The 19099-nt window shown below is 37.9% G+C and overlaps 1 protein-coding gene and 1 pseudogene across 1 annotated transcript in view; one reads left to right on the forward strand and one right to left on the reverse strand.

Annotated features, from left to right (window-relative positions):
• The first annotated feature begins 11477 nt into the window (after positions 1-11477).
• LOC120767240 (probable aconitate hydratase, mitochondrial) overlaps positions 11478-19099 on the forward strand; it is a 36542-nt gene continuing 28920 nt past the window's right edge. Inside the window, exons 1-2 of the mRNA XM_040093081.1 lie at positions 11478-11706; positions 17048-17779. Coding sequence (XP_039949015.1) covers positions 11674-11706; positions 17048-17779 — 765 coding nt within the window. The 5' untranslated portion in view covers positions 11478-11673. The remainder of the gene's footprint in view (positions 11707-17047; positions 17780-19099) is intronic.
• On the reverse strand, positions 14825-15940 carry LOC120767241 (annotated as a pseudogene).

Below are 19099 nucleotides of genomic sequence, written 5' to 3' on the forward strand. Positions count from 1 at the left end.
CTTAAGGGGCTGCTCCGCACAGAAGTGAAAACGGAGAGAGAATAGCACTTCCAGCAGGCAGCAGGCAGCAGGTATGCGCCATGCCAAGCTGCTTTTAGGGGGATACAACCTCTCCCGGTGTGGGTTCACTAATTAACCTCCCCCGTGACAAATTCCGCCTCCTCGTCGCGATCTACACAGGAAGCACTTGTCCATCATGGGCATAGTCTCCTGCTCCAACTGCCGGTTCTGCGACCTGGAACAGGAAACACCCGCACACCTAATTCTGGATTGTACAGCAATTTTCAGAAGAAGGCTTAAGGCTCTGGGTTCCATATACATTGACAGGGATCACGTCACCTCAGTAGCGCCCAGCAAACTCCTAGAACTATTCAGGTTGCTGTACCTCATTAATAATCTATCTATCTATCTATCTTGCTTGCAATTTTTTGAGAAGTGGTACGTGAGAATACATTTTTCGTTTTTTATAAAATTGTTCGCTCCAAAAGCATTCCTTTCGTTTTTCTCTGTTTTGCTTCGCATTTTTCGCGCACAACGAAATTACAAGTAGCGCTAAAATTTCTTTTTCTGATGTCGCACAAGTGTATGTATAGTCAACTGACTTGCGATGCGGTATGTACGAGTATACAAGTCTGCATGTTTATATCCCGCTTTATATCTATTTATATAGCGTTCTAATCCTTATTAGAAGAGCAAGAGAAAATAAACTTATGTGTGTAAGTATATAAAAGTTGTCATAACAATTTAAAGAATATTTATGAAGATTGGGAAGTTCTATACAAAATTTCAAAATGAACTACTTGTATATTACATAATAACGATTTTAACTAATTGTACAATGAATGTAATGATTACTTTGATTTTCCTTAGGGCTGAGCCCACACCGTATTAGTCAAAACCGTCTTTGACTAATAAAACACAAAATCATTTTGTGCTCTAACCCACACCAAGCGTAGCACAATGCGACATTTTGTCTTTTTGACAAAAAGAAGAAAGCGAATCAGTTCTTGCAAAGATGTCGTCGGTTTTGTAATTATACTATTTATTAGGCTCCTTGCCTCGATCAAAAACACTAATTTCTCAGCGTCAATGTTCATTTTAACAACTTGTATGCAGAACAAAAGCACAAAGAAAATGCGTAATTTTGACTATGAAATCCAACGGTTCAGCTATAAGCAACGAAACGTGTTTTTCTGTCGTGTCTTGTCTGTTCCATTCGGTGTGGGTTGCGCCGTAGCTCGGCATGTTTGGATCAACAACAAAAACGGTTTTGTCGCATTTAGTGTGCGTTGGCTGTATGAAAATACATAAGAAGTTCGACAACAGCTCCTCAAACAAGTCAAAGCACGAATATGCGTTTTCGTTTCGTCTTGTTCGGTGTGGGTTGTCTCATATGAAGCTATGGGCAGTTTCGTATGAGACAAGAAAAACTGTTTTGACTAACCCGGTGTGGGTTCAGCCTTAAGAAACAAGTGTTGACTTCATGTTTCTTCGCAAAACAAGAACTGCAACATACGCATTTTATTGAAAAAATTTATTAAAAATTAGTACAAGATTTCTTTAGAGCTGCATACTAGCACAAGACATTTACCGCAGGAAATTTAGGATGAATTTAACGATTACTTTGAATTTATTTAAAGAAACGATTTATTTTATTTATTTAATAAACCATACGCCAATCGGCTTTATACATCGAATAGTTAGTAAATATACAAAATTAAAACAAAATGATATAGAGATAAGAATTTGGAAAGTGTTATATAGTATATACCCAATTGGTTGAATGTAAGTAACGAGTTAGTGGTAGATAAACAGTACATATTTGGTGTGCGAGATGAAGGCTTGATATGTTCCTCCGTAAAAATCAATGTCTGCGTGTTGTGAGTTTACGAGATTAGCAATCCTATTATTTGGTCCGTGGTATACGTAGTTTCGTTGAGTCTTTGTTGTTTTTAATACCTGAGACAGACATGTAGTAACAATACCATAGTAAAGTATTCTGTTTACTACGTTGGTGACAACATGTCAACTGAAATACTACCTTTGTTTCATAGGCGTTAAATATTTCAAAAAAATGTAAACAATAAATATGTAGTTGTGTGTTATTGAAAAAATAAGTGCAATTGTTTAAAATACTCTAAAGTTAATGTATTTTCATCGCAAAAAAGCGATTTGGTTAAAGTCTCTCTAAAATTCTCACATGAAATAAGACATTTCCTGCTTTTTCGGAAAAAATTGTAAACAAATTTTTGTTTTCCATTTTATTAATTAATTTTTTAAGTAATTTTGACAGAATATTTCGAAGAGCTTTTGTGTAAAAGCTTTTAGCAAAGTTTGTTACCTGTTTTTTAGCTGTGTTTATACAAATACCACAATGAAACATCGTAGTATTGTTACCAGCAAAATACTACATTGCTCATATGATATTTTGCTAGTATTTGGTGACACACGTATGGTATTTGTACCATATATGGTATTGTTACTACATGTCTGTCTCGGGTATAACAGTCTGTTATGCCTGAGTGAGAGGCTAGTAGGAGCAAGCTCAAAACTGCTGAGTGCTTCCGAGGAGTCAATCAGACCGTTTACAATTTTGTAGAAAAATGGCGCATCAGAAACCTTTCCACGCGATGTTAATCTGTTGAGTCTGAAACGGGAGCGGATGTCCTCAGTGGAGAGTCCCTGCATCCTTAACGATTGATGGAACAACAATGTCTTGCAGAATTTGTTTTGTATTCTCTCAACCCTGTTGATGAGTGTATCAGAATATGGAGACCAGATTACACAGCCATACTCTAGTATTGGTAGTACAAGTGAGCGGTATAGACTTGTTGTTGATATCCCTTCATGTTCTGATGATGAGTCCTAGCGTTTTAAAAGATTGCACAGTTATTTTGTCAATATGCTTTGCAAATGTGTGTTTCTTATTTATTATAATTCCTAGATCTTTGATTTCGGTTAATTTCTGTAGATACTCGTTGTTGAGTTTGTAGTTGGTGACAATGTTGTTATGAGAGCGTGAGAAGGATACGACAGCGCACTTTTTAGCATTGAGATCGAGATTATTTTTAAGGCACCAGGTTGACAGGTAGTCGATATCTTGTTGTAGTTGTACGACATCGGAATCGTTAGAAATAATTCTGAATATTTTCAAATCATCGGCATATAGCAGGCATTCAGACTGTATATTGTTTATAATGTGATCCCTGAGGAACTCTAGATGTGACTTCATATTCTCTAGACAGATATCCGTCAACCCTGACTTGAAGGAACCTGTCAGTTAAATATGAGTTAAGCCAATCCAGTGCGGTGCCATTGACGCCATAGTTATTTAGTTTTGAGACGAGTATCACATGGTCAACACGATCAAAAGCTTTACTGAAGTCAGTGTAGATTGAATGTACCTTTTGTTCTTCATTCAATGCGTTAAGTATATAGTTGACATACAGGTAGAGATTTGACACGGTTGATCTGCCACCCACAAATCCATGTTGTTTTGTAGTGATGATATCCTTGAAGGTTAGAGATAGTTGAGCAAGAACCAACTTTTCGAAGAGCTTGGCTAATGCAGATTGGATGTAGATGGGCCTGTAGTTAGTTACTTCAGATCTTGGGCCACTTTTATGTATTGGACTCACATATGACAGTTTCCAGGTACGAGGGAAACTACCTGATTGAAGAGAGTAGTTAAAAATATGTGTGAGGGGCTCACAAAGCTCGATGGCGCACTTTTTTAAGAAAACGTTTGGTATCCCATCGGGTCCGGCGCCTTTATTTGGATTTAATTTGAGTAGCTGGTCGAGAAGATCATTGTATTGGATCTCTTAGCTGTGTACGTTGCGTGACGATCCATGTTGATGTTCTCAACTTTGTATACGTAATTACTCTAACATTCCGCACTTAGTCCATCGTATACAAATTTGTCGCAATCGGCTCGGGGGATGCTGCTTGACAAGTTGAAGTCACCTACGATTATTAGCTTTGCGTTATTGAATTTCCCGTTGATGTAGTTTAGAGTTGTAAGTAGTTTACGATAAGTTTCTAGTGTTGTAAGATGCGGCATGTATACACATCCAACGATAATATCATGTACAGTACCTTTGATTTTTTCGAAGACCAATCCCAAATCTCTTTCATCTATGGTAATTGACGGCGATGAAGACGCCATCGCCACGCTCTAGGACAGTTCACATAGGATCTCTATCTCTTCTAAAAAAGTGGTATCAGTTACGTCGCCATCATTGATTGACGAGTTTAACCACGACTCGGTGATACAGAATAGATCATAACCGCTACCCGCTGATACTGTCATAATTTTAGACAGCTTTGTCCGAAGGCCTCTGGTGTTTTGGTAATAAATCTGAAGAGTCTTCAGGTTTCTTGTTTTTCTCATTGATCGAACGAAAATTTTTGCTCACTATCTGGGGTACTCCTCGAATGTATTTGATGGTTTTGCTTCTGTCACCATTTTTGCCAAGAGTATTGAGTTTGGATCGTAGCCAACAGAGATGAGACTGCTGTGATGGAGTCTGATCAGATTTGAAAGTAACTGTCATTCCATTAAGTTGGTTAAGCTTGAAAATCTCCCTAGCATCGGTCGCTGAACGAGTCTCGATGAGCAGGGGTCGTGTACGGCCGGTTGACGGACGAACTAGTTTTGGAATCTTGAATTGAGGTATCTTGGCAAAGATTTCGGGGGGTAAGACTGCCGAGACCGAAATTTTGTCGGCTTCCAGTATGTCATTACCAGCAGCATTAGTAGATTCAGTGATGCCAAGGGCAATGACATTACTCTCTCTCCTTTTTCGATCGTTCATCTCTTTTATGATGTCTTACGGAGATGATACACTCCTGAGGGAGTTGAGCATGTTTTCTACAGAGGAGATCCTGCCACTCAAGTTAGAAAATTTTTTTCAGTGGCAACGCTCTGCTTGGAAAGCTTGTGTATTTCTTTCTTGAGTCCAACGATACTTTCCTCGATGGTTTGTTTAAAATTATCAAATTTGTAATTGAATATTTGGGAAAATTCTTCAAATTGCTTCGAATTTATCAATACTGTCATCACCGCTAACATCTGACTCCTCGTCAGAGGCGATATCGATGTCTCTAACACTAACCTCAAACTCACTAAACACGGTGCATCTCCACTGTACATCATGTTTTTCGATATTAGTAGCAATGACTTTAAATTCTTCATTACTCAGTTTTAGACATTCAACGTGGTAACATTTCGGACATAATGCACATCTTAGACCTTTTGTATTTTTTCGTACTGGTTCAGAGCAGCTACCGCATGCGCTAGCATCAACTTGCTTCCTGGGAGGCATGTTGAGTATCAGTGTACTCGAACTTATTAATGTAAACGGACGTGGGAAAACTGGTTTTCGCACGAAAACTTGTGTTTTCGTTCATGTCAAATCTGTCAAACGAAAACACAGTTTTCGCTGAAAACTACTTGAAAACTTACATTCCACTCATTATAATCGGTGCATGCTCTAGTTTAATCGATGTTTTTGGAAGACATATTTTGCCGGCCTTAAATTGTCACTTGATATTTGTTTACATTCCATATACAAAAACAGCTGTCGCTTGATATTCTCATATTAGGGGATTCTCTTGCTCTTGCAAAACCTTGCACGGTGCAGAAATTGCAGAATTTTCCTCTTGGTGCAACGGCACAACAACAAACACACGCAGAAAATTATTTTCAATGGTTATAAATATGTCAGACCAAATCCCACGTTTATTTTCGTGCCGTCATATATCACTAGATTCTGCAATGGGTGGTCTCGGAGGATTTAGGTATAGGATTTTTGCATTTTGTGTCATCGTGCAATCTTGCAAGAGCAAGAGAATGCCGCTATTGATAGTTGTCAGTGAAAACTCAGCGAAAACTCACATTGTCGGTCCGAACGATTTAAAGTGCCCATAGACGACACACAAGTGCATTCGATCGGTATGTGTGCGCATGCGGTTTACTCGTGTATGGGCTTGTGCGCGTATCGATCCATGTTCGCGAAAATGTTTGATTTTTTCTCTCGTGGCGCTGAACAGTGATGATCGCGGCAAATGTTAAGGGGAGAGCCTGCTTTCGAGGCTTCACAAAATAGATTTTTTTGGAGGGAAAGAAATAATTGATTCAAGCGAAATTTCTAAGCTTTATAGTTATATATTTGAACATCTTTCTCAAACTTTTTGGATACAAAATCTTTGATATTCTGCCTTTGGGAAGCAATTGCGCGATGCATCTCGCATGTGCATTTTTAGGACGGCGGGCAGAACGCAGGTCGCAATTTCTATCGGAAACAATAATTTATCTTCTAGTTAAACTCCTTCTAGCTTCGACAATATTTCAAATTCTTATCTAAAACTTTGAGGACATATTATTAGATTATTTTTAAAGAGATTTAAGCAAAAAACAAAAAAAAAAATCGATTGTTTGAAGTTTCTAAAGCAGGCTACCCCCTTAATAAAGATTTCGTATTAGAATTTATTAATCTTATAAAAAATTAATTGGCAATTTGGCAAACGAAAAGTGATAAATATAAAAACAAAATTGAGAAAAATAAAAGTTCGAATAACTTATTAACGAAATTCAAAGAAATCGATAAAAGTGCTACATTAGAAATGAATTAGAAGAAATGTTTCCCTTGCCTGTCGCACATGTAGACTGTGTGAAGAGCGAACGCAAAATATGTAGATTTGTGTGTCGTGTATGGGCGAAACGAATTCACACCGATCGAACACACTTGTCTGTCGTGTATGGGCACTTTTAGATTCCACAACATACAAATGTGTTTTCAGAATGTTTTCAATGTCGGTCCGAACATAGTAATGGAATTCATCGGCGACTCTTGTTTTTTTGGCAAATTATTCATTATTATTTGGTGAATAATTCGATTGGAACACCGTCTTAACGGGCCATCTCGACAGGATAAAATCTATGTCTTACTATCTGTATTGCCGTGCCTATTACCTGTGGAGACTCCACATTGCTTATAGCTTACAAAATATGGCAAACTAATTAGTATGCCATATATCGTAAGCTATATGCTGTCACTTTAGCAGTTTGACATCGCAGTTTTCACTTCTATAAAAATTTCGAAGAGGCAACATATCCCATTTGCACATATGCCAACGGCATTTTCATTTCGGTAATATGAAAATTAGAAGAGCGAGTGTTATGACGGTTGTGTTATATTATAAAAATAAAGTACATTTTCAAAATAACATTTTTTCAAAAAATTAATATTTAGTTTTATATTGTTAATTTACAGAAAAATTACGCAAATTGGGTTGGGAATAAGCGAAATCTCAAATTTAATAAACTTATACTAGCAAAAGGAGGATGGAGTCATGTGTAGAAGTTCACGCAAGTGAGGAAAGTTCTCTGATCGCCATTCACTTGGGAGTGGCCAGAAACGATTCTTTTACACATGGCTCAAGCAGCTCACGACTTCCGGTCTTTGACCAAGTATCCTCTAGGTAGCCTAAGAACATCCGTTCGAAGGCGAGCTAAAGTGAGAAGGCGAAACATCCCCTACATAGGGTTGTGCGCTGGGTTTGGGACCCGCCACGTAAAAAAACACTCCCAATGAAAAGGAACAACAAGCCTCGGATGAGAGACCCCCCTTTTGATGATGACCATGGCAAACGAAATAAGGACTACGGTATTAGGACATGCACCTGGAATGTCCGGACCCTTAATTGGGAAGGTGCCCAGCTGACATCACCGCCACGTAAAAAAACACTCCCAATGAAAAGGAACAACAAGCCTTGGATGAGAGACCCCCCTTTTGATGATGACCATGGCAAACGAAATAAGGACTACGGTATTAGGACATGCACCTGGAATGTCCGGACCCTTAATTGGGAAGGTGCCCAGCTGAGATCACCGCCGTCCAAGAAATGCGATGGACGGGACAAGGACAGAGGCGAGTAGGTCCTTGTGACATTTATTACAGTGGCCATATAAAGGAGCGCAAGTTTGGTGTGGGATTCGTGGTGGGAGAGAGACTCCGTCCCCGAGTACTATTATTCACTCCGGTGGATGAACGTCTAACCATAATCCGCATCAAAGCGGGGTTCTTCAACATATCGCTGATTTGCGCCCACACCCCGACGTAAGAGAAGGACGATGTTACCAAAGATGCCTTCTATGGAGCGCACCTATGAGAGCTGCCTCCGCCACGATATAAACATCGTGCTTAGCGACATTAACGTCAGGATGGGCAAGAAAGGTATTTTTGGCGCAACAGTAAATTCAGCCTCCACGACGAAACATCCCCAAATGGGTTGGGGCTGATTGACTTCGCCGGGGCCCGAAATATGGTTATGGTGCTGATTCCAGCACAAGAAGATACATCAAGCTACCTGGCTGTCTCCGGATCGAAAAGCCACCAACCAGATCGATCATGTTGTGAAGGACGGAAGACACGTTTCCAGTGTTCTAGACGTGCGCACGCTCCGAGGTCCTAACATCGACTCGGACCACTATCTTGTTGCAGTTAAGATTCGCACCCGCCTCTGTGCAGCAAAAAACGCACGTCAACAAACACAAGGAAGGTTCGACGTCGAGAAGCTGCAATCACAACAGACAGTCGAACGATTTTCTACTCGGCTTGCACTCCTGCTCTCTGAGAGCACACGTCAACAACTCGGTATAAGGGAACTTTGGGACGGCATTTCAAACTCCTTACGTACAGATGCAACCGAAACCATTGGTTTTCGGAAAGTGCAAAAGAACAGCTGGTACGACGAAGAGTGCCGTGTCGCAGCGAAGAGAAAATAGACTGGCTACCTCGCAACGTTACGATCGACCACAACACGTGCGGGATGGGATAGATACCGAGAGTTGAAGAGGGAAGCGAGACGCATTTGCAGACAAAAAAAGAAAGAGGCCGAAGTGCGTGAGTACGAAGAGCTTGATAAGCTGGCCGACAGGGGTAATGCTCGAAAATTCTACGAAAAAAAGCGGCGGCTTACAGAAGGTTTCAAGACCGGAGCATACTTTTGTAGAACCCCCAAAGGTGATCTAGTGACCGATGCCCAGAGCATACTTAAATTATGGAGGATACACTTCTCCAACCTGCTGAATGGCAGTGAACGCACAACGCCAGGAGAAGGCGAACCCGATTCCCCAATCGATGACGATGGAGCAGACGTTCCATTACCCGACCATGAAGAAGTTCGAATAGCAATTGCCCGCCTCAAGAACAACAAAGCGGCAGGGGCCGACGGATTGCCGGCCGAGCTATTCAAACACGGCGGCGAAGAACTGATAAGGAGCATGCATCAGCTTCTTTGTAAAATATGGTCGGACGAAAGCATGCCCAACGATTGGAATTTAAGTGTGCTATGCCCAATCCATAAAAAAGGAGACCTCACAATCTGCGCCAACTACCGTGGGATTAGCCTGCTCAACATCGCAAATAAGGTTCTATCGAGCGTATTGTGTGAAAGATTAAAGCCCACCGTCAACAAACTGATTGGACCTTATCAGTGTGGCTTCAGGCCTGGAAAATCAACAACCGACCAGATATTCACCATGCGCCAAATCTTGGAAAAGACCCGTGAAAGGAGAATCGACACCCACCACCTCTTCGTCGATTTCAAAGCTGCTTTCGACAGCACGAAAAGGAGCTGCCTTTATGCCGCGATGTCTGAATTTGGTATCCCCGCAAAACTAATACGGCTGTAAACGAGGTTTCAGACAAGGCGACTCCCTATCGTGCGACTTCTTCAACCTGCTTCTGAAGAAAATAGTTCGAGCTGCAGAACTAAATAGAGAAGGTACCATCTTCTATAAGAGTGTACAGCTGCTGGCGTATGCCGATGATATCGATATCATCGGCCTCAACACCCGCGCCGTTAGTTCTGCTTTCTCCAGGCTAGACAAGGAAGCACAGAAAATGGGTCTGGCAGTGAACGAGGGCAAAACGAAATATCTCCTGTCATCAAACAAACAGTCGTCGCACTCGCGACCTGGCTCCCACGTCACTATTGACAGTTGACTTTGAAGTTGTTTGATAATTTCGTCTATTTAGGAACCAGTATTAACACCACCAACAATGTCAGCCTGGAAATCCAACGCAGGATTGCTCTTGCCAACAGGTGCTACTTCGGACTGAGTCGGCAATTGAAAAGTAAAGTCCTCTCTCGACGAACAAAAGCTAAACTCTATAAGTCGCTCATAATTCCCGTCCTGCTATATGGTGCAGAGGCTTGGGCGATGACAGCAACCGATGAGTCGACGTTACGAGTTTTCGAGAGGAAGGTTCTGCGAAAGATTTATGGTCCTTTTCGCATAGGCCACTGCGAATATCGCATTCGATGGAACGATGAGCTGTACGAGATATACGACGACATTGACATAGTTCAGCGAATTAAAAGACAGCGGCTGCGTTGGCTAGGTCATGTTGTCCGGATGGACGAAAACACCCCAGCTCTGAAAGTATTCGACGCAGTACCCGCCGGGGGAAGCAGAGGAAGAGGAAGACCTGCACTCCGTTGGAGGACCAGGTGGAGAAGGACCTGGCTACGCTTGGAATATCCAATTGGCGTCACGTAGCGAAAAAAAGAAACGACTGGCGCGCTGTTGTTAACTCGGCTATAATCGCGTAAGCGGTGTCGGGTGTCGGGTTTAGTATCGCGCCGATTAATTTTGGTTCACTGTACCAAAACGAAAGAACCAAATTGAAAATGTTAAACACGCATGTATGCTTAAAATTTTTTTCTGTATATTATTTTTTTTTAATATTTGTTGTAAATAAAGCTTTATTTAAATTCTTTTATTTTAGTTACAATTCTCTGCATTTGCACAATAAGAAAAGGGTTGCCATGGTTATTTTTTTTAAGCGCGGCGCTTCAAAAAAACAATAACCATGGCAACCCTTTTCTTATTGTGCAAATGCAGATAATTGTAACTAAAATATAAAAAAACTAAACTAAAATATAAAAAAAGAATATAAATAAAGCTTTATTTACAACAAATATTAAAAGTACTTTCAAAAATGTTGGCTGGGTTCTATTGGTTTCTGTTTGTATCGAAAAATGAGCAAAAACACTGATTTTTGGTCATTTTCAAAGGGCTCCCTACAGGGCTATAGGAGCTCTAGGGGGTCGAGGGTGGGTTTATTAAAAAGTTCGATCCATCCTCTTTCCAATAAGGGGTCGTGAGGGGGGGGTAGCCCCCTCCCTTGTTTTTTTCCATTAACGATACTTAACCGGCGCGATACTAAACATTTCCCGCTTAAAGCATGCGCTACATCAGCTCGAACCTACCTACCCTACGCCTTTGCGCAAATGATTATGTTATGATAACAAATGTCCACATACTGATTTGGCAATGGCATTAGCAATGGATTTGATAGTAAGTAAGATAAATTTAACTTGTCTAGATGCCCCGTAATGGTACGGAGAACTTCAGTTAGAACAATATTTTTTATCGATCAAAAATCGAGTTTTTCGTGTGTTCTTGCGTTAGCTCATATAGTAAAGTACCTGTGATGTTGATATATTTCAAAACTTTCACTTGGTTCATTCAAAGAACTTCATTGGTGTACTTGTGGGTTTAGCTGCTTGCGTAAATAATCTTTTTAAATATTTGCTTTATTTCCTTATTACAAATTTTTAAGTGGTGGAATTGTTAAACGATAATTAATAAAAAACATAATGGCACAATTTTTGCGAAGTGTAAACAGTAGGGTAAGTGTTGTATTTGTATATGCCTTATATATTTTGATAATACCTTCAATTAAAAATCAAAATCAAAAATTGCTTCAGTTTAGTATTTCACAAAGTCGTATATCCCTTTAACTTATTCGAACGTTGTGAAGTGATTTTTAGTAATCATAACCTCAATAGACATGATTATCTAACCAGAAAATAACCTACTTTTGTTTTGCACCTATTAATAAAACTTTTTAAAGAAATTCATTCCCGCATTAAACAAGGAAACCTTCGTTAAAAGTTATATATACATATGTTTTAAGATATGGATTGTTAAATAAATATGGCTATTAATTTACATTTTTACATGCACTTTTTGTTTATATAAGATATATTTTTTTTTTATTTTAGAATAGCATCCCCCGATTTCGGGATTGAAATGGGTATAAACGGATAAAGGAGATCCTCCAGATCAAGCAAATATATATATAGTTGCCGCTGAATTATGTTTTTTTTATTTGCATTTAAAGTTCAAAAATCAACTATTTAAAATGCGTGTTTCTCCTTTGATAATAAATTTAATAGTTATATTTTTAACTTTTATATCCACTAACATTTCACTAATTCTTTTCTAGGGTAAATTTTAGAATAGCATCCCCCGATTTCGGGGTTAAAATGGGTCGTCCAGATTAAGAAAATATATAGTTGCCGCTGATTTATGGTTTTTGAGATATTTGAATTTAAAGTTCAAAAATTCTACTGGCTGGGATTTAGAATAGCATCCCCGGATTTCGGGAATAAAATGGGTATCACTGGAAAGGTGACGTTCTCCAGATCACGAAAATATATATATATAGTTGCCGCTGACTTATAGTTTTAAAGATATTTGCATTTAAAGTTGAAAAATTGACAGCTTTTACATTGATAATTTGTATATTGTGAGTAACTTTTTCACTTATATTATGCACTTTTCTCGTACTAGCACTTCACTCTAACGTTTCTGCATATTAATTTTTTTAATATTTGTTGTAAATAAAGCTTTGTTTTAATTATTTTATTCGGCCGATAGCCCATGATGCTAGTGCTGCGTATTTTCTTAAGTTTGTATAATAATTGTATTATTATGTAAGCTTTTATAAAATAAAATAAAAATAAAAAAAAAAAAATTATTTTATTTTAGTTACAATTCTCCGCATTTGCACAATAAGGGTTGCCATGGTTATTGTTTTTTTGAAGCGCCGCGCTTAAAAAAAATAACCATGGCAACCCTTTTCTTATTGTGCAAATGCAGATAATTGTAACTAAAATAAAAGAATTTAAATAAAGCTTTATTTACAACAAATATTAAAAAAATTAATATGCAGAAACGTTAGAGTGAAGTGCTAGTACGAGAAAAGTGCATAATATAAGTGAAAAAGTTACTCACAATATACAAATTATCAATGTAAAAGCTGTCAATTTTTCAACTTTAAATGCAAATATCTTTAAAACTATAAGTCAGCGGAAACTATATATATATATTTTCGTGATCTGGAGAACGTCACCTTTCCACTGATACCCATTTTATCCCCGAAATCCGGGGATGCTATTCTAAATTTTACCCATTGTACTATTTAAAATGCGTGGTTCTCCCATTTTTAGTGAATTTTATAGTTATATTTTTAACTTTTATATCCACTAACACTTCACTAATTCGTTTCTAATCATTTATTTTATATTAAATAGGCCAAAAATCTTTAATTCCATATCAAACTTTATAATTTATTTAAATAGTTGATTTTTTGCAATTTAATTGCAAGTATCTCAAAAACCATAAGTCAGCGACAAGTTCCAGTAGAATAGAATTTGGATGTGTGAGACCTCCTTTATCCGTAGATACCCATTTATTGATACCAAATCAGCTCATAAAAATTTTTTTAAAGCCTACCCTGATCTCATTTTCTCTTAAAACACCTAATTACTGTGTGAATTACTGATGTGAATTTTTTAGCTTGATTTATACCTCAAGATCCTGTTTGTACTTATCTGTAATACCGCGTAACAAGTTTTATGAAGTTCACTCAAGTTGTCACTTGTACCGGCAGATCAGAAATAATACGATCGAATTAAAAAATAATTCAACTAAAATTAAAGAAAAATTTAAACTCACAAACCCGATTAAAATTTAAAAATATATTAAGAATTAAAAAAAAATTTAAATAGTTTAGAATTAGCATTTTTTCGCGTTTGCGTAGATAAAAATTTATATATTTTAATCCGGGAAACTTTTGTACACCGGAGCAAGATTTTGGGAATAAAATGGATATGGTCGAATAGAGGAGGTTCTCCAGATAAAGAATATATATAGTCATATATTAATTTTGGAGATATTTACCTTTAAAGTTGAAACTTATCACTATTTTAAGTACGTATTTTTTCGATTTAAAATTAATTTTACACATACATATATTTCGTTATTTTATGTTCACAAACACTTCACTAATTCGTTTTTTCATTATACTCTTGATCTGGAGAACCTCCTCCACCCGACCATGCCCATATTATTCCTGAAATCCTGGGACGGTATTTTTGAGCCTAACATCGAAATTGAAAAAATTAAATTTTTTTTTAATCTCAACAAAATAAAATTTTGATTCTTAATTAAATTTTTGCGAAGAATTTAGTATACCATCCCAGGATTTCGGGAATAAAATGGGTATGGTCGGATAGAGGAGATTCTCCAGATCACGAATATATATGGTTATAGCCGCAGGAAGCTTATAGTTTTCGAGATATGCGCGTTTTAAGTTGAAAATTTGCAATACTTTAATTACATATTTTCGATATATAAAATTAATTTTGCACTTATATTTTTCACTTTTATATACACTAACACATCACTTATTCATTTGCACACATTTATTTTATATAATATAGTGCAAAAATAGCTTTTAATACGCATTTAAATTATTGTTGAATTTGATTATTTAAGAATAACAAATGAATTACAAACTGTCATATAATCAGTGTTACCTTATCAACATTATTTGTAAAATAACTAAATGAAATAAAGGGCACAGATTATACCCCAAATACGAAAATCAACAACCTATAAAAAACAATAACCCTGGTCGGTCCAACACCAGGGTGTATCAGAATTTTTTCGCGTTGAACATAAAATATAAAGAAATTATTTAAATTTAATAAAACAAACGTGTATTAAGGCTTGTATATAAATTTTATTGCCTCTAATAATTTGACGAAAGGATCTTCGTGTCTGTTGGCCACATTTTTCCGCCAAACATTCTCAAAAATTAGGTCGGCGAAATTTTCGGGATTGTTGTGGTTGTCCCTCGCAAAAAACCTTTTAATCACACGCCACTGGGACTCTATACGCTGCGTATGCGTTCCATCTGCAGCCACAAATGGATTGTCCAAATCGCTGTGATTTACTTTTCGGTGCTCATACCCGTGATTCGCCAAACCATCGTACGCCTTCCAGCAATCTGTGCTTAATGTAGTTCCTGGCGCAACATGCTTCTTAATCAGGGGTATGAGCACCTCCGCAGACCTAACATTATCTGGGCATACCTCCAGCCGCAGGTCGTCGCTCCCATCCTCAATCATCCCCAACACCCAGTGACCTTCCACACTCCTGCCTAAAATGAGAAAAACATATAAGTAAGTACCTAATATTGTATATTTTTAACCTTACCTTTATTAAATTTCCTCTTCCCGAATTTGCTTTCATCAATTTGGACCTTTTTGCCAGGGCCACCTATTTTACCTACCGCCTTCTTTCCACTTGTTATAAAACTACCGCTTCGCGACAGTAATTATACCAGTCACATATGGTAGCGCTAGATAAAATAGATTCCCTGACAATACTGTTTTTCCTTACTACGTCATGCGACCAGTGCGATGCGTAGCAAAACATTAAGTAAAAAACTTGTGGTAATGGTATTCTAACATTTTCCAGCCAGGTGCCCGTGGATCGAGATATTCCGGAACGCATTCGGCAAGATCCTTTTCGGCCCCTAAACGTACCGACGGTGCTATTTCCCGTCATGGAGAGCACCATCGGCAGTCTATGCACCCTGCAAGTCCTTCCTCTGGCAATGAGACCCTCCTCTTCGCAGAATAATATGCAGCTCTCCTTTGTTTGAAATGTGTTGAATATTTTTGAAATATTCCACATTCTCTTCACCTCTGACACGCTCAATTTGTTTGATTTGCGAACATTTATAGTCGCTTCTTGTTTCAGATCTACATATAATTGTAACAAAGTATTAGAAACAATGATTTAAATATTCTTTTCAATATTTAATTTATCATACCTGATGAATTATTTTCCATTTTTTTCAAAAATATTTCCGTAATTTTAATACAAATTAATATAATTATATGTCCACACAACTTAATCTTCCAAACACGAAATAATTATAAAAATGCCAAATAAAAGCAACGGTACTTTGCTTTAAAAGTAGCAGTACTTATATCCGTTAGATCGCATTGATGTTAGAGTGGTTGTTATGCCCTCAATGACATTGCTACTTCTTTGCGCAGAACTCCTTTTTGCGTGGGCGGCCTTCGGCCGCGCTTCAAAAAAATAACCCTGGTCGGTCCAACACCGGGGTGAACCAAATTTTTTTCTCGTAGAACTCCTTTTTGCGTGGGCGGCCTTCGGCCGCGCTTCAAAAAAAATAACTCTGGTCGGTCAAACACCGGGTATATAAATTTTTTTTCTCCCGTAGAACTCATTTTTACATTGGCAGCCACTTAAATTTTTTATAATTTTTTTAATATTTATCAACGATTATGTTTCCTGTATTTAGGGTATAATATTACTTTATATATATTTTTTTTTTTTATTTTAGTTTGTAAGTATTTTACTATAGTAACACTGATTATTTGCCACATTTATTTTTACAAATGATGTCGATAAGGTAACACTGATTATATGACAGTTTGTAATTCATTTGTTATTCTCAAATAATCAAATTCAACAATAATTTAAATGCGTATTAAAAGCTATTTTTGCACTATATTACATAAAATAAATGTGCGCAAATGAATAAGTGATGTGTTAGTGTATATAAAAGTGAAAAATATAAGTGCAAAATTAATTTTATATATCGAACATATGTAATTAAAATATTGCAAATTTTCAACTTAAAACGCGAATAACTCGAAAACTATAAGCTTCCTGCGGCTATAACCATATATATTCGTGATCTGGAGAATCTCCTCTATCCGACCATACCCATTTTATTCCCGAAATCCTGGGATGGTATACTAAAGCCGACCCAAATTTTTTTTAAATAAATATAGAAAGTATACTATATATGTTTATATTATATGAGAAAATACTTTTTAACCCTTCTCCGTCCTTTTGTAGGTTCGTAAAATCGGTCAATATGGTTCCAGTATTCATTCCAGAAATATTCACGCATCAATTTATTTGGCTTCAAAAGTTGCGTTGTCAAAATTTGATGCTGATGTTTTTCTACCATATGAGAAGTTAACAGACACCTTAAACGTCGTGTCCGATCGTCTTAATCGCCCTCTAACACTTTCCGAAAAAATATTGTACTCTCATTTGGACGACCCGAAGAATCAAGACATTGAGCGGGGAAGTTCGTACTTACGTCTTAGACCAGATCGGGTAGCTATGCAAGATGCTACTGCTCAAATGGCGCTGCTACAATTCATATCTTCCGGCCTAAAAAGGGTAGCGGTACCGTCGACAGTGCATTGTGACCATTTAATTGAAGCTCAAACCGGGGGAAAAGAGGACTTAGCTAGAGCAAAGGATCTTAATAAGGAAGTATACAAATTTTTAGCGTCAGCGTGTGCCAAATACGGTCTTGGTTTTTGGAAACCTGGTAGTGGAATTATACATCAAATAATTTTGGAGAACTACGCTTTTCCTGGGCTTTTAATGATTGGAACAGACTCGCACACTCCAAATGGAGGTGGTCTTGGTGGGCTTTGTATTGGCGTAGGAGGGGCAGATGCTGTTGATGTAATGGCTGACATCCCTTGGGAATTAAAGTGTCCGAAAGTAATCGGAGTAAATTTAACAGGAAAAATTAGTGGATGGACCTCCCCAAAGGATATTATTTTAAAGGTAAACATTAGTGTAATTTATATATTTTCGTATCTGCCTGAAAATACCCTCTTAAAATATCTCGCTTTTGAAGTATATTATTTTTATTACTTTTCTCTCAGTAAAAAATGTCGTTTCTATTTATCAGTTACTATTATATTACTATTTTAATTATTAAAAAAAAATTACAATTTAAGTTTTATTATTTTTTTTAAATTTATTTTGTGAGAAATCTCGAAATTTTCTATTAAAAGTGAAAGTTTTTAAAAAATGCGTTTTAACAATATGTTCGATTACCGAACAAGCTCTCCATACCTTTGGGAGAGTTTCCGATCATTTTCCAGGCAGAAGCCTTTGCCATAAGTCGGTGCATAGAGATAAACCTCCATCGCAACTACCGTAATGAGCGGATAACCATACTTAGCGATAGTCAAGCGGCATTAAAAGCGATCTCCTCCTACGAGATCAAATTGCTACTAGTGCAGGAGCGTAGAGAACGGCTGAACAGCCTAGCGGAACGAAACTAGGCGCACATATTTTGGGTGCCTGGTCACAGAGGTATAGCCGGTAACGAACTGGCTGATGAGCTCGCCCGTTCCGCAGACTAAACCAAAATGGTAGGACCCGAACCCTTTACTGGGTTGGGTCCTCATACCATAAAGGAGCTACTCCGCAAAGAAGGAGTGCGCAGGGAAGAGCATTGGCAACGAACACACGGTATGCGACATGCCAAGTTGCTAATTGGGTGGTACAACTTGAGCAGGTTCAAAGTTGTAATTAACCTCCCCAGGAATAAACTTAGGCTACTGGTCGCATTTTATACTGGTCACTGCATGCTGAATAGGCATTTATATAACATGGGTCTAGCCTCTTGCGCTAACTGCCGGTTCTGCGACAGGGAGCCTGAAACCCCGGAACACCTGCTGATCGACTGCACAGCAGTCTGTAGACGCAGGATTAAGGCCCTTGGATCCATGCTTCCGGATAGGGATCGCATCGCCTCACTAGCACCCGGTAGAATATTGTAGGGCACAATAGACCTAAGGTCGCGGTGCATTCCTCATCTATCAATCTAATCTAATCTAATAAGCCACAATACTCTATTCGAATTCTTGAATCATCTGATATTATTGTAGTCACAAATATTAAACGAAACACAATTCAAAGAGATATTTTAAATAATTTTGCCTAAATATGCACCAGCACAAATATGCACAATTTTTTTTGCGACGCGTTTGTAACCGACATTTTTTTTCGAATTCAATTTGTCACAACAAACAAGAAAACGTCAAATTCACGGTATCATGCTTTACGCTTTCACATCCATCGTTTTCAATACGC

This window comes from Bactrocera tryoni, chromosome 2 (assembly GCF_016617805.1).
Source record: "Bactrocera tryoni isolate S06 chromosome 2, CSIRO_BtryS06_freeze2, whole genome shotgun sequence".
Lineage (NCBI taxonomy): Eukaryota > Metazoa > Arthropoda > Insecta > Diptera > Tephritidae > Bactrocera > Bactrocera tryoni.